The sequence below is a fragment of the Gobius niger genome, assembly GCF_951799975.1.
Source record: "Gobius niger genome assembly, chromosome: 4".
NCBI classification, from domain to species: Eukaryota; Metazoa; Chordata; class Actinopteri; order Gobiiformes; family Gobiidae; genus Gobius; species Gobius niger.
Window position 1 is genome coordinate 2,425,481 of NC_136855.1, and position 13,204 is coordinate 2,438,684.

Consider the following 13,204-nt stretch of genomic DNA (forward strand, 5'->3'; position numbering starts at 1 on the left):
AGTCTGTCGGGGCCCGCGTTCTCCCGGCCGTGCTAGTTGAGTGGATCGGCTGTGTGGACTCGGACCTCGCTGTCAAAGCCCCGAGCCAGTATTAGCATGGCTCCTACGTGCTTTACTTTACTTTACTTTCTGCTGCTGGCCATCTCCAGCTGACGTTGATCATATTTTATGTTTTAGCAACTAAGTCAACCCTCGCATTGCCACACATGGTGAGTGGCGGGTGAGGGAGGTGCAGCGACAGTTTATGATAAATATATTCTGTTTTATATAATCTGTTTTTCCTCCAGTGAAGTGACTGATCTTCAGCCTCGATGTCAGATGTTGAGTGTGACATAGTTTTAATATTTATCCCACAGAGATGAGCGCCTCGAGGGTCTCAGTGCGGAGTGTGACCTGGACGCTGTTTTCAGGGTCTGTACCAGAACCTCCTTCTCCTCAGGCCTCTGTCTGTCCTGACCTCATGTGTCTCAAACTCATCTGTCGCCTTTTACTGAACATTCAGACGATCACTGATGTACAGGCACAGTGTGACGTGATGGTTCTTTGCTCTATTTCTGTTACAGCGACTGGAGGAGGATGTTCTGACCTTTGTCAAAGAGGAACTGAGGAGGTTCCACAGGCTGCTGGCATCAGAGCATCCAGAGAGGAGATCAGAGAGGAGCTCAGAGAGGAGATCAGAGAGGAGCTCAGAGAGGAGATCAGGGAGGAGATCAGAGAGGAGCTCAGAGAGGAGCCCAGAGAGGAGCTCAGAGAGGAGATCAGAGAGGAGCTCAGAGAGGAGCCCAGAGAGGAGCTCAGAGAGGAGATCAGAGAGGAGCCCAGAGAGTGAGGAGGAGCTGAGCTGCAGAGAGGCTGTGCTGAACATCACCCTGGACTTCCTGAGGAGGATGAAGAAGGAGCATCTGGCCCAGCATCTGCAGAACTGTAAGAACTCTGTCTGAAGCTTTAAACAGATTTTACTCTCTGCGATTATTGGAAATATTTTGACACCATTTTTGGTCATTTTATTTTTTAAATCAGGCTGAATTTTAGCTTCACTGTGCGTCTCTGTGAGTCGTGTCAGGATGTTATGCAATTACCTTCTAACAACTGGGTTACAAAATTCTGATAGTGTTCAATTGGAATTAATGGGAATTCACAGAAATATTCTGGAATTGGAAAATGATGTTGGGCAAATGGTCATCAGGCCTAAATCGCTTCACAGCAAGGAAGCAGTAACCCATTCATACACCAATGTACGCAGACACTGGAGGCAAGGTGGGTGAAGTGTCTGGCCCAAGGACACAACGACAGTGGGCACCTTCAACCTTCTGTTCACGACACAGAAGGTTGGAGGTACAGTACGACCCAGAAAATTTAGGCTGAAGTTAATCATTCATGGGAATAAACAGGGAATTAACACAACTGAAGGCTTCTTCAACACGGACAGATATAAACTGGAGCAAACAAATCTGACTGAATAGTCATACACTTAAATATCTGTCATAGAAGATGGAAAGTCTCTCAGAAGCCATCACTGGCATAATCGACCTCAAGGGTTTGAAGAGAACAGTGTCTTAGGTGATGGGTAAAGTGTGAGCAGTGTTGCAGTCGCTGTATCGGACTGTTGTGGTGAAGAGGGAGCTGAGTCTGGACAAAGCTCTCGATTTACTGATCGATCTACGTTCCTACTCTCGCCTGTGGTCATGAGATCTTTTGGTAATGACCGAAAGGGCAAGACTGCGGATACGTGTGGCCAAAGTGAGTTTCCTTCACAGGGGGGTGGGTGCGCCCTCAGAGATAGGGTGAGGAGCTCAGTCACCTGGGAGGAGCTTGAAAGGAACAGCTGAGGTGGTTCATGCATCTGTTTCGGATGCTTCCTGGTCGCCTCCTTCAGGAGGTGTTCAGGGTTTGTCCTATTGGGAGGAGGCCCGTGGAAAGACCCAGGACTTACTGGAAGGATGATGTCTCTGTGGCCTGGTGTCGCCTCAGGATCCCTCCAGAACAGCTGGAGGAAGTATCTGGGCATGTCTGCTCAGACTGTTACCAAGACCCGAATAAAGCAGATGAAAATGGAAGGATGGATAATTTCCATTTGTTGCAGAAGTTCACTTCACACCAACACAGCATTTGTTTAAGTGTCTAAAGATCCAACATAACTGCAGTTCTCAGTATAACGCGTCGTTCAGTCACTGGTTCTCGTCACAGTCGATCTGCTGATCTTTGGTCTGATGTGTTTTCTTACAGGTCACATTTCTCCGGTTCAGAATAAACTGAAGAGTCGTCTGCAGCAGAAGTTCAGTCATCTGTGTGAAGGCGTGGCTAAAGCAGGAGACCACGCCCCCCTGAAGCAGATCTACACAGAGCTGTACATCACAGAGGGCGGGGCCTCAGAGGTCAACCAGGAACACGAAGTCAGACACATGGAGACCGCCTCCAGACCAGCTGCTGATGAGACCAGCATCACCTGTGAAGACATGTTTAAACAACGACCCGAGTCTGAAGAGCCAATCAGGACGGTGCTGACGAAGGGCGTGGCTGGTGTGGGGAAAACAGTGCTGACTCAGAAGTTCAGTCTGGACTGGGCTGAAGGCAGAGCCCACCAGGACGTCCAGCTGCTGTTCCCCTTCACTTTCAGAGAGCTCAATGTGCTCCGAGGCTCAGAGTTCAGCCTGGTGGAGCTGATCCATCACTTCTTCAGTCTAACCAAAGATCTCAGCAGCTTTAAGTTCGTCCAGCTGCTCTTCATCTTTGACGGTCTGGACGAGTGCAGACTTCCTCTGGACTTCAGCCGGACCCGGGTCCTGACGGAGCCCACAGAGAGCGCCTCAGTGAAGGAGCTGCTGGTGAACCTCATCAGGGGGGACCTGCTTCCCTCCGCTCACCTCTGGATAACCACACGCCCAGCGGCGGCCAATCAGATCCCTGCTGAGTGCGTCTCTATGGTGACAGAGGTGCGAGGGTTCACTGACCCACAGAAGGAGCAGTACTTCATGAAGAGGTTCACAGACGAGGCCACAGCCGTCATCTCCCACATCAAGAGCATCCGCAGCCTGTACATCATGTGCTACATCCCAGTCTTCTGCTGGATCCTCTCCACTGTTTTACAGAAGCTCCTGAAGCAAACAGAGAAACCAGAGCTGCCCAAGACTCTGACTGAGATGTACGTCCACTTCCTGGTGGTCCAGGCCAAAGTCAAGAACATCAAGTATCATAAGGGATCAGGATCAGACCTTCACTGGACTGAAGAGACTATAAAGATGGTGCGTTCTCTGGGAAAACTGGCCTTTGAGCAGCTGCAGAAAGGAAACCTGATCTTCTATAAGAGTGACCTGAGTGAGTGTGGGCTGGACGCTGCAGAGATCGCTCGTTACTCTGGAGTCTTCACAGAGGTCTTTAGAGAAGAACCAGGTCTGTACCAGGACAAGGTCTACTGCTTCATCCATCTGAGTGTGCAGGAGTTTCTGGCTGCGCTTCACGTCCATCAGACCTTCATGGAGTCTGGGTTCAACCTGCTGGAGGTTCAGAAATCTTCTCTCTTTACAAGATTGTTTAAGCGTGATCTGATGTCTCTACACTGCTCTGCTGTGGACCAAGCCTTGAATAGTCCAAACGGACACCTGGACCTGTTCCTGCGTTTCCTCCTGGGGCTGTCTCTGCCGACCAATCAAAGCCTGTTGAGTGGTCTGCTGACTAAGACAGGAAGTGACTGGACCAATCAGGTGACTGTAGAATATATCAAACAGAAGCTGAATGAAGAGGGTCTGTCTGCAGAGAGGAGCCTGAACCTGTTCCACTGTCTGAACGAACTGAACGACCACAGCCTGATGGAGGAGATACAGATGTTCATGAGAAAAGGACGTCTCTCTGACAGAGACATGTCTCCTGCTCTGTGGTCTGCTCTGTCCTTCCTCCTACTGTCCTCAGACTCAGCCCTGGAGCAGTTTGACCTCAGGAAATACTGTCCCACAGAGAGGGCTCTCCGGAACCTTCTGCCGGTCGTCAAAGCCTCCACCAAAGCCACGTGAGTCCAGACTGTGTTTAACACTTGTGTCATTGTCACCAAGTAGAAAATGGTCAACAGCGCCACCTAGTGTTGATTTAAAAGAGGTTAATAACAGGTTTAGAAGGTTCTTATTGAAAGACACTAGGTTTAACAAAATGTTTTTGTTCAAATACCTTATGAGTTTCGACGGACTGGAATTACTTCCGTCAGAGACGTCTCAAACTTGCATGATGTGTCTCTTATCAGATGTTCTTCCCAGGCATAGATACAGACAGCATCGCGTCATAGAAGGGGGCGTGGCCTCACCGAGGGGGAAAACAGAATCTTTTGGGAAACACCATTTTTCACTCTTTTTAGCCATTTTCTGGCGAAATATAAACTTACTCAGGACATACAAATAAAGTCAAGTCTAAATCGGGTCCTGTGGATGTTATAGCTATAACAAAATGACTAAAGAGTAAAGTAGTTCTTAGAGCCTTTATTAACACAAGAGGACAGCGTGATGACAGTCGTAGGAGACTCTGCCAGTTTGAGTCAGTCAACCTTACATTGCACAGGGGACAGTTTTATTGCCCTACAACAAAACATTTGAACCTGAAGGACACTGCACGGACATCCAGCACTAAATACTAATATGTAAGCTTACAACTGCATTTTCCTGATTATCAATGACCTTTGTCACTCAGGTTAGCAGAAGGCCAACTCAGGTCATCAAGAAGGTCACATACCTAATTCTATGACATTGTAAACCAGGCAGTTGCTCTCACACGTACAGCTAAAAGAACAGTTTATACTATTTTAAAGATATATACATAAGAAAGTCTTCAGTCCATATGGATGTTTATTCACAACAGATTGTTCAGTAGAAGCGGAAAAATCTCTCAGCAGTGAAACATTCCATTGAATCTTCTGTTGCAGTCGTCATACACTCTATTGTTTTACATTTCAGCTCACTAACATAAAGAGCAACCCCCCCTCCTCTCTTCTTGATCCGATTCACATAAAACAATTCATAACCTTCAAAATGAAATTCCACACCTTCCTCATCCGTTAACCAAGTCTCAGACAGAGCTATAACAGCACATTTATGTTGTAATGTGTTCAAATAATCATGTATTTGAACACAGGCTTCTACAATTCACATGAAGAAGAGAAAATGAACCAGACGTTTCTATATTACTATTAAACTCTGTGTCTGTGTAATATTTACAAATATTTGTTTTGCCTCTACATCGTGGCTCTGGTCTCTGATGGTCCTCTCTGTCCTCAGTCTGAGCGGCTGTGGTCTGTCCCAGAGCGTCTGTGCTCCTCTGGCCTCAGTCCTCAGCTCCTCCAGTCTGACTCACCTGGACCTCAGCAACAATGACCTCCAGGACTCAGGAGTGGAGCTGCTGTGTGAGGGACTGAAGAGCGCCCCCTGCAGACTGGAGACTCTCAGGTGAGACGCTCTCATGAAGGACTCTGTCTGTGTCCACATCAGAGGCTAATGCTGTGTGTCTTTAGTCTGTCTGGATGTTTGGTCACAGAGAGGGGCGGGGCTTCTCTGGCCACAGCTCTAAGCTCCGCCTCCTCCCATCTAAGAGAGTTAGACCTGAGCTACAACCATCCAGGAGCTTCCACCGAGCTGCTGACGGCTCTACAGGCCCCACACGGGCCCCTGCAGACACTGAGGTGAGTCCTGGTCCTGGTCCTGGTCCTGGTCCTGGTCCTGGTCCTGGTCCTGGTCCTGGTCCTGGTCCTGTTCCTGGTCCTGGTCCTGGTCCTGGTCCTGGTCCTGGTCGACAGTAAACTGGACTTGTGTGTTTCAGGCTGGATCCTGCTGGAGAACGGTGGATGGTTCCAGGTCCGAGAAAATGTGAGTCTGATTCATTCACAACATGAGAAACACTCACCTCCGAGTGTTCAGCCTCAGATACAAGTCTGTGGCCGGTTCTCAACACTCATGAACATATACATGGTTTCATTTGTATATTGTTTCATATACAAATGAAAACCATATACAAAAATGGTTTGTATATGGAACGAAGAACAAAGAAAAATGACCAAAATAAATAATGCGACAAACACACTTTGTCACAAAGACACGGGAAAGAAAAATATTTAGCGGTATATGCAGTGATTACTTCAAGACCTTTGTGTCTATTTATTTTTATGTTCAACTACATTTTTCAGAGACTTGAAACATTCTTGCTAACTTGTTTCTAATAGAAGCACAAATCTTCCATTAGCGCTAACATGATTGTGAATGAGCTCCACAGTAAATCTGTAGCTTGGTTGTGGGGTTTGTCCTCCCGCTGCTGCTGGTTCCCTCTCAGCCTGTGGCAGCTTTATTCATGGTCATCAGTCACTACAACAATCCCACCATCAAAATGAAATGTGTGCACGATTAACACTGCAATATTTGGACATGGGCCGACCAGGGAAGAGTTAAAAAAGTGATTCCATTTGCTTCATGGAGTCATGTGAAAGTAATAATATCAAACTCAGACGTAGGCAATTTCACACTAAACTGTTAAAGCTGAACGGAACCTTAGTTCGCTGACGAAGCCTTTTGGATGAAGAGGCGAAACGTTCGAGACTCAACCACTGAGTACAGAAGACGACCTGAATACCTTCACTGAAGTATCTCTGGGTAAGTTGAAAGTCGGACTCACGTTAACTTCACAGTGATTCCCCCAACTTCTCTCACAGTGACGGGGACAGAGACAGTGTCCGCTACTGCGTACATGCGGAGTGATATGAAAGACCTGTATTACAAGCACCAACTCCGTTGCCATTGGCAGCGGTCAGTATTTTTTTCAGAGGTCCTATATCAGGAAATAATGACCGGTAGAACGTTGGAAAATCCCATTCAAATCAATGGAGCTTCTACTTATATTGTGAAGAGCCGAATAATACAGAATAATAATACATGTGTAACAAAAGGCATGGATTTGACTTTTCTAATGTTATTGTACATCAACATGTACAGCACTTCTCCCTGACTTCAACAAAACCATCTTTATCATGACTGTTGGAATCATCCACTTTCAAATGTCAACATTTAGTTTTGAAAGCCAAGTATGAGTCGAAATAAATAATGTTTCTGTCAAATAAATCATTCAAATAACCAAAGGACCTTTTCAGTTCTGAAGTAACACATCTGACACTTGTTATTGAAGGACAGTGATTATCTATTCACTAAATGTTTGATATGATAAGATATAATGACAAAGATCGCTCCAGTATTTACTCATTTGTAATGAAACGACCTGACTTCATATATTAGCCAAACTATTACAGTCATATAAATACACAGTAACAACAGTCACGAACAAACTGTTGGTCTCAAGTTTTCACAACTTTAACCCTTGTGTCGTCCTATGGACATTTTTGTACATTTTGCAACATTTTTTTTCCATTTGACCATTTTGTCTGTGCTGCAGCTTGAGACGTGGATTTCTGCACCAAATGTTCTTTTGAGACAAATTTTCTGAATCCAGTGTTTGTTTTTCTCACAGGTCTTTTATTTTGGAGATCTGCATTTTCCATACGTCGCCCCCTAGTGGACAAAAATGTACATGCTTTTCAAACTGCTACAAAAAACACATACTTTCATCTTTTTTCAGTTTTTTTCATAAATCTGAAGAATCACTTCTCACCTTCTCAAAACTCCCAAACATGTTTTTATTTGGGGATTTTAACCCTTTGTTTGTCAGTTTGAAAACAACATAAAAACCTCATTATCTTTATAATAATGAACAGGTCAGAGCTGGACTTTGGTGGATTTTAGGGCCTTGGACGTGTCAAAGATGAGACAAAAATCTATTTGAAGCTTTTGTACTTTTTCTGTAGTGACAGATTTACAACTTTCCACACGTCGCCCCCTAGTGTACACAAATGTACACGCCTAAAAACAGCCAGAAAATCGACATTTTTACAGATTAGTTTCCACTTCTTTTTGTTTAAATCACATGAACTACTTGAACCTTTTCCAAAACTACCAAACATGTAACGATGTTCTGGATTTTAATCCTTAAAATCCCAGTTTCAAAACTTAAAACAAAAAAAAAAGCACTTGAGTGTGATTATATTTGTAATAATCACATGTGGAGCTGAGGCTTTGTCTGTTTCCAGAGCCGTGTTTGTGTCACAGATGAAGTGAAATGGATTTGATGCTTTTATAGTTTTTCTGTAGTGGACGATTCTTTATGTGAAAATGGCAGCGGCTGAAACAGCCCCATTGACTTCCATTTTACATGTTTTTCTTTGCTCTTCCAGAGCCGTATAAAACTTTTTACAATGTCAGCGTTTCATTTGGAAGAAAAGGAGTGAATTTGAACATTTTTACTGAGTTTCATCAGATTGGAGCTCATTCCCATTGTTGCACATGAATAAAATCACTGTATTTTCTCCTATTGAATATAATGGAAATAAGTCATATATAATAAGAAATCTCACTGAAATACGGCATAAAATCACTTAATCTGTGACTGTAACTTTTTCAATGTCAGGGTTTCATTTGGAAGAAAATGAGTGACATTTGACATTTAAACTTTTTTGACAGTGTCAAATGCCAGTGTTGTTTCATATTCTACAGTTTGTAAACTCTGTGTTTATGTGATAACCAGAGCGCGGGGGGCGGAGCCTCATTTTTAGTTTTTTTTATCTAAAATAACCTGGACAAAGAGCTGCAGTCTGGATTTATTCTCGTGTTTCCTCAGGTTCACAAACCTGGGCCTCGTTTTCAAACCGAGACTTTTCTGCTTCAAAACTAACCACTGATTGTGACGCTCCCACTCAGCTGTTTTGGTGTTGAAGATTTTAAACTGTAAAAATCGTCACACTAAACATTATTGTCGATAAATCACTTGTTCATTTTAAAAATATTCATATATTTTATAGAAAACACAAAGACAAACAAATCCTGTAGTTTCCCCTGGGCCACAGCTTCAGTATCAGCCGACTGAAGATACAGCATCTGTTACAATGTTAGAAAAGTGGAAAATTCTGAAATGTAGAGAAAATGTCAAATTCAGCTCCTTTTCTTCCAAATGAAACGCTGACATCACAGATATGTGACTGTTTTCCTGTATTACAGTGAGATTTAAAATGTGAAGTTTTATGTGAGAAAAGTCCAGGTTCTGCCATGGCTCCATTATATCCTAATGGGAAAATAGCAGGATTTCATTCATCTGCCGACAACAGGAACAAGGTCCAAACTGAAAAAATACACGAAAAATGTCAAATCTGACTCTTGTTCTTCAAAATGAAATGCTGACATTATAAATGTATGACTTTTATATGGAGACAGGAGAGCAAAGAAAAGTGCAAGTCCTGAATGTCTTTATAATGGAAGTCAATGGAGCCAAGAACATTTAGACAGAAAGAATCGTCACTACAGAAAAACTACAAATGCAGTTAAATCAATATTAGTCCAAACTTTGACACGTCCAAGGCTCTAAACACCATCAAAGCCCCAGCTCTACAATGTTTATTATTCAGAAAATATTCAAGTTTTTATGTTTTTACTCAGACATTTTGTAAAGTTTACAAAATAAAACTGGCATTTAAAGGGTTAAAATCCATTAAATAATTATATGTTTGGTAGTTTTGGAAAGACATCGAGTAGTTCAAGGGATTTATGTAAAAACAGTAGAAACAAATGTGTCTGTGGTGATGTTCTGGCTGTTTTTAGGCGTGTGTCGGTGAAAGTCAGAAACTTTGACACAAGTTTAACGACAATGGAGCCTTTGAAAACCAGCGGAGCTTCAGGAACTTTGAGCCCAGACAGAGCTCGCCCGCTCAGCTACAACTCACTGCGTGGGCGGCGAAGTGGCCCGAGCGGCCGGATCCTACTTTCACTTGGGATTGAACTGACCATTGGGTTGACTTTACAAATGGACATTTCTCGCCTCAAATCGCCTTCAACGTGAATTTTAGAGGAACAATAAAACAGGCAACATTAAACTTGAACTTCAGACTGGGTAAAGGGGGCGGGGCCAGAACAACATCCGGGGATTGAACTGTTCTCAGTCTGATGTGAACTTTGACCTGGAACAGTTCTCGGGCCGGCTCTGATGACGTTTCACGAGTACTCGAGTACACGAGCACAAGAACCAGAAACGGCCTGTGTCTTCACCTCAGCACATGACTTTACTGCACTGATGTCCGCCCCAGGGCAGCTGTGGCTACACAGGTGACCATCAGTGCTTAGTCCCTGCAGCTGTGCTCTTGTTTATTCTTCTGGTTATGATGATTATTGTTCGACTGATTTTGTGCCTCATTTTGGCTTCAGATGGTTCATATCTAACGATGATGATGACATTTATATTCCACTTTAGTCATTATTGTGTTTGTGTTTCTCAGATTACTGTGAACTCACTCTGGACCCAAACACAGCGAACAGACGACTCGGACTGTCAAAGGACAAACGGACTGTGGGACTAGAGGACTCATTTGGGTTTGGGGTTATAAGCTTGTTCTCTTCTAAGCCTCCGGATAATGAGGACAGATTCACAGACTGTCCTCAGGTCCTGAGCTCCTCCGGCCTGAGGGGGCGCTGTTACTGGGAGGTGCAGTGGAGTGGAGTGGAGGTTGATATCTCAGTGAGTTACAGAGGAATCAGACGGAGAGGAGGCGACAGTCGGTTTGGAGAAAATGATCAGTCCTGGACGATGAGGATCGAGGGGGGACAGAAATATTTCTTACACAATGAGAAAAAACAGTCAGATGTTTCCTCATGGAAAACTTCCTTGATACCCTCCGGTCGAGTGGGTGTGTTCCTGGACTCTGAGGCTGGAGCTCTGTCCTTCTATGACGTCAGCTCTGATGGAAAACTGTCCCACCTCCACACCTTCATCAGCTCCTTCACTGAGCCTCTGTTCCCAGGGTTTGGACTGCCAGGGTTAGGACTGACAGAGTTTGGACTGAAGTTTAGGCCTTCTGTGTCTCTGGTGAATGTGTAAACAGGAAGGACACGGCGCCCCCTGGAGGACTGACCCATTCTGCTTTGGTTTTATTATTAATGAATAATTTGACTGTCTATCTCTTACTGTGGGTTCATAAAGTCTGATCTTCTCCTGTATTTTCTTCCATATCTCAGAGTTTAAATGCAGAGTTAAATGCTGCTGGTCAATAGAATCGTACTGGATCATATTTGACATGAACTGAAGCCGGTGCACTCTCAAAGATGAAGGATATTGGATCAATGTGTTTCTTTAGTTTCTCTGCCTGAACCAGGGTTTAAAAGTCTGTCAATGAATTTAGCCAAAATCAAGGCCTTAAATGTCATTAAAAAGCATGAATTGGGCTCAAGCTGGCATTAAATCTAAATCTACTGGAAAACCATGACATTGCTCTACAATATATACCGTATAAGTTCATGAAAAAGAGCAAAGTTATGGTCTGAATCTAAAACAGTTTCCCCGGTTTTGTCCAATTCTTTTTCTTTGATGAAATGTTTGTAAATGTTCATTGAAATCTGCACAGATTGTTTTCTGCCTTTGTGTCATTCAAATCTAGTATTTGGGCATTAAAAAGCCTGAAATGTGAGTTGCTTCTGCCTGAATAAACCCTGATGTTTGAAGAACACAAATGTGTGAGAGACTCAATAAAGACGTGAACATAAAGTCACATGGCTCCTTTCTTTCATCTCCACTGGTGCATTTGTTGATGTGGCTCTTCAGATTCTCCACAGTCGTGACTCTTTTCCTCAGACTCTTTCCTCCAGACTCACATGTCACATGTGTGAGTGTTTTCTTTACAGTCAGTGTCCTGGAGCGTCTTCAGGGACATGTCCTCCTGTGACTGTCCACAAGTTCAGGCGCAGGAGGAGGGAGTACTCAGTTACATCAAGTACATGCACTCAAGTAACTGGACTTTTATGGCATTTTCTGTACAAATATTACAATTTTCACATTATTTCATTTCTTTTTGCTCTTACTTGAGTCATTATTGGGGCCAGTACTTTTGACTTGTAGGCTACTTGAGTAACGTTCCTTTTCCTTGAGTAAATATTCTGTCCGCTCGACCACCTCTGACCACGTGATGTCCACACTAAGCTCATGGGGAAAGTGCACAAAGCTGACATGTAGAGAGCACTTTTAGAACATGAGCTGCATTACGTGTGCTCACTTTGTCCTCCTCGTATATGTTTGGATGGGATTATTTACAGAAAAGGAAATGTGTGAAATATCTTCTTTTTACAGCGAGACACCGATGTCACCGACTGAAGGAGGAGCAGCGACTTCCCCAATAAAACATCCAGGTTTTACTCAATAAAATCAGGGTCAAACTCTCCAATCAGAGTTCACTGCAGGCCCGGAGCCGAGGCAGATCTACCACGCTGAGGCGGAGTCACCGGGATAGGGCGCCCTCTGCTGGTACAGGCGGATCCACCACCGTATTATACATGTGATCTTTTACAGCTGTGTTGTTCGGGTCAGGGTCTGTTCTTTGCTCTGACGGTGAGGCGTCTGTCTGCTCTGTGGGAGAAGCTGAAATGCGTTCACAAACGTTTCAAATACTTTTCTTCACAAACTCTTTCTAACAAACGCGAGACGCTGCGTGATCTGAGGCTCCTCTCGGTTCTCGGGGCCGTGATGTGCCCGCCTTGATCCAAAAGGTGCCTTTATGAAGTTCAAATTCATATCAATGTCCATTGATTCATAAAGTCCAGTTCAGTAGTTCCATAAAAAGGCTGAAATCACACACAGTGAAGCGGCCGACGACCTGTGGGACTCGGGAGAGGCTCCCCCTTTATAGAGCACCACCACAGCACCTCCTAGTGGTGACACATGGTGACACAGCTGCTGTAACAATACTGGACATTCATATTTTTCAAACTCTTTTCCACATAATGATGTTAATCCACTTCAGTTCTGCACAAAACCACTAAAATATCCAAATATTTATATATATTGACTTCCATTAGAGCAATAATAATGAAACTCATGGATCGTGTCTTGGGGCTCTATGAATCACTGACATTAATCTCAGAGACCTGGGATGAGTGGTTGTCAGGTTAAGCCCAGTTAAGGGAAAAACTACTGAAAAAGGGTGTTCCACTTTATTATGCAGATCATCATTTTCAAGCAATATGGTAAAGAAAAAGGGACTTCTGTTGATGAAAAGCGTGAAATAGTTGAATGCCTTGGTCTAGGTATGAAAACCTTCGATATTTCATGATTTCATGATTTCAAGATTAAGCGTAATCATCGTACTGTATGAGATTTGTGG

At 43.9% G+C, this 13,204-nt stretch overlaps 2 protein-coding genes across 2 annotated transcripts in view; both read left to right on the forward strand.

Moving 5' to 3' along the window:
- LOC306962383 (NACHT, LRR and PYD domains-containing protein 3-like) overlaps positions 1 to 13,204 on the forward strand; it is a gene marked incomplete at its 3' end in the record, with an annotated part of 158,941 nt that overhangs the window by 39,415 nt on the left and 106,322 nt on the right. The window lies entirely within an intron of this gene.
- LOC306962315 (protein NLRC3-like) lies at positions 207 to 10,932 on the forward strand (the record flags this gene model as incomplete). Its single annotated transcript, XM_079555435.1, has 8 exons — positions 207 to 220; positions 357 to 411; positions 564 to 924; positions 2,227 to 4,003; positions 5,256 to 5,423; positions 5,489 to 5,656; positions 5,794 to 5,840; positions 10,334 to 10,932. The coding sequence occupies 8 exons, from the start codon at positions 207 to 209 to the stop codon at positions 10,930 to 10,932; spliced, it is 3,189 nt and encodes a 1,062-aa protein (XP_079411561.1).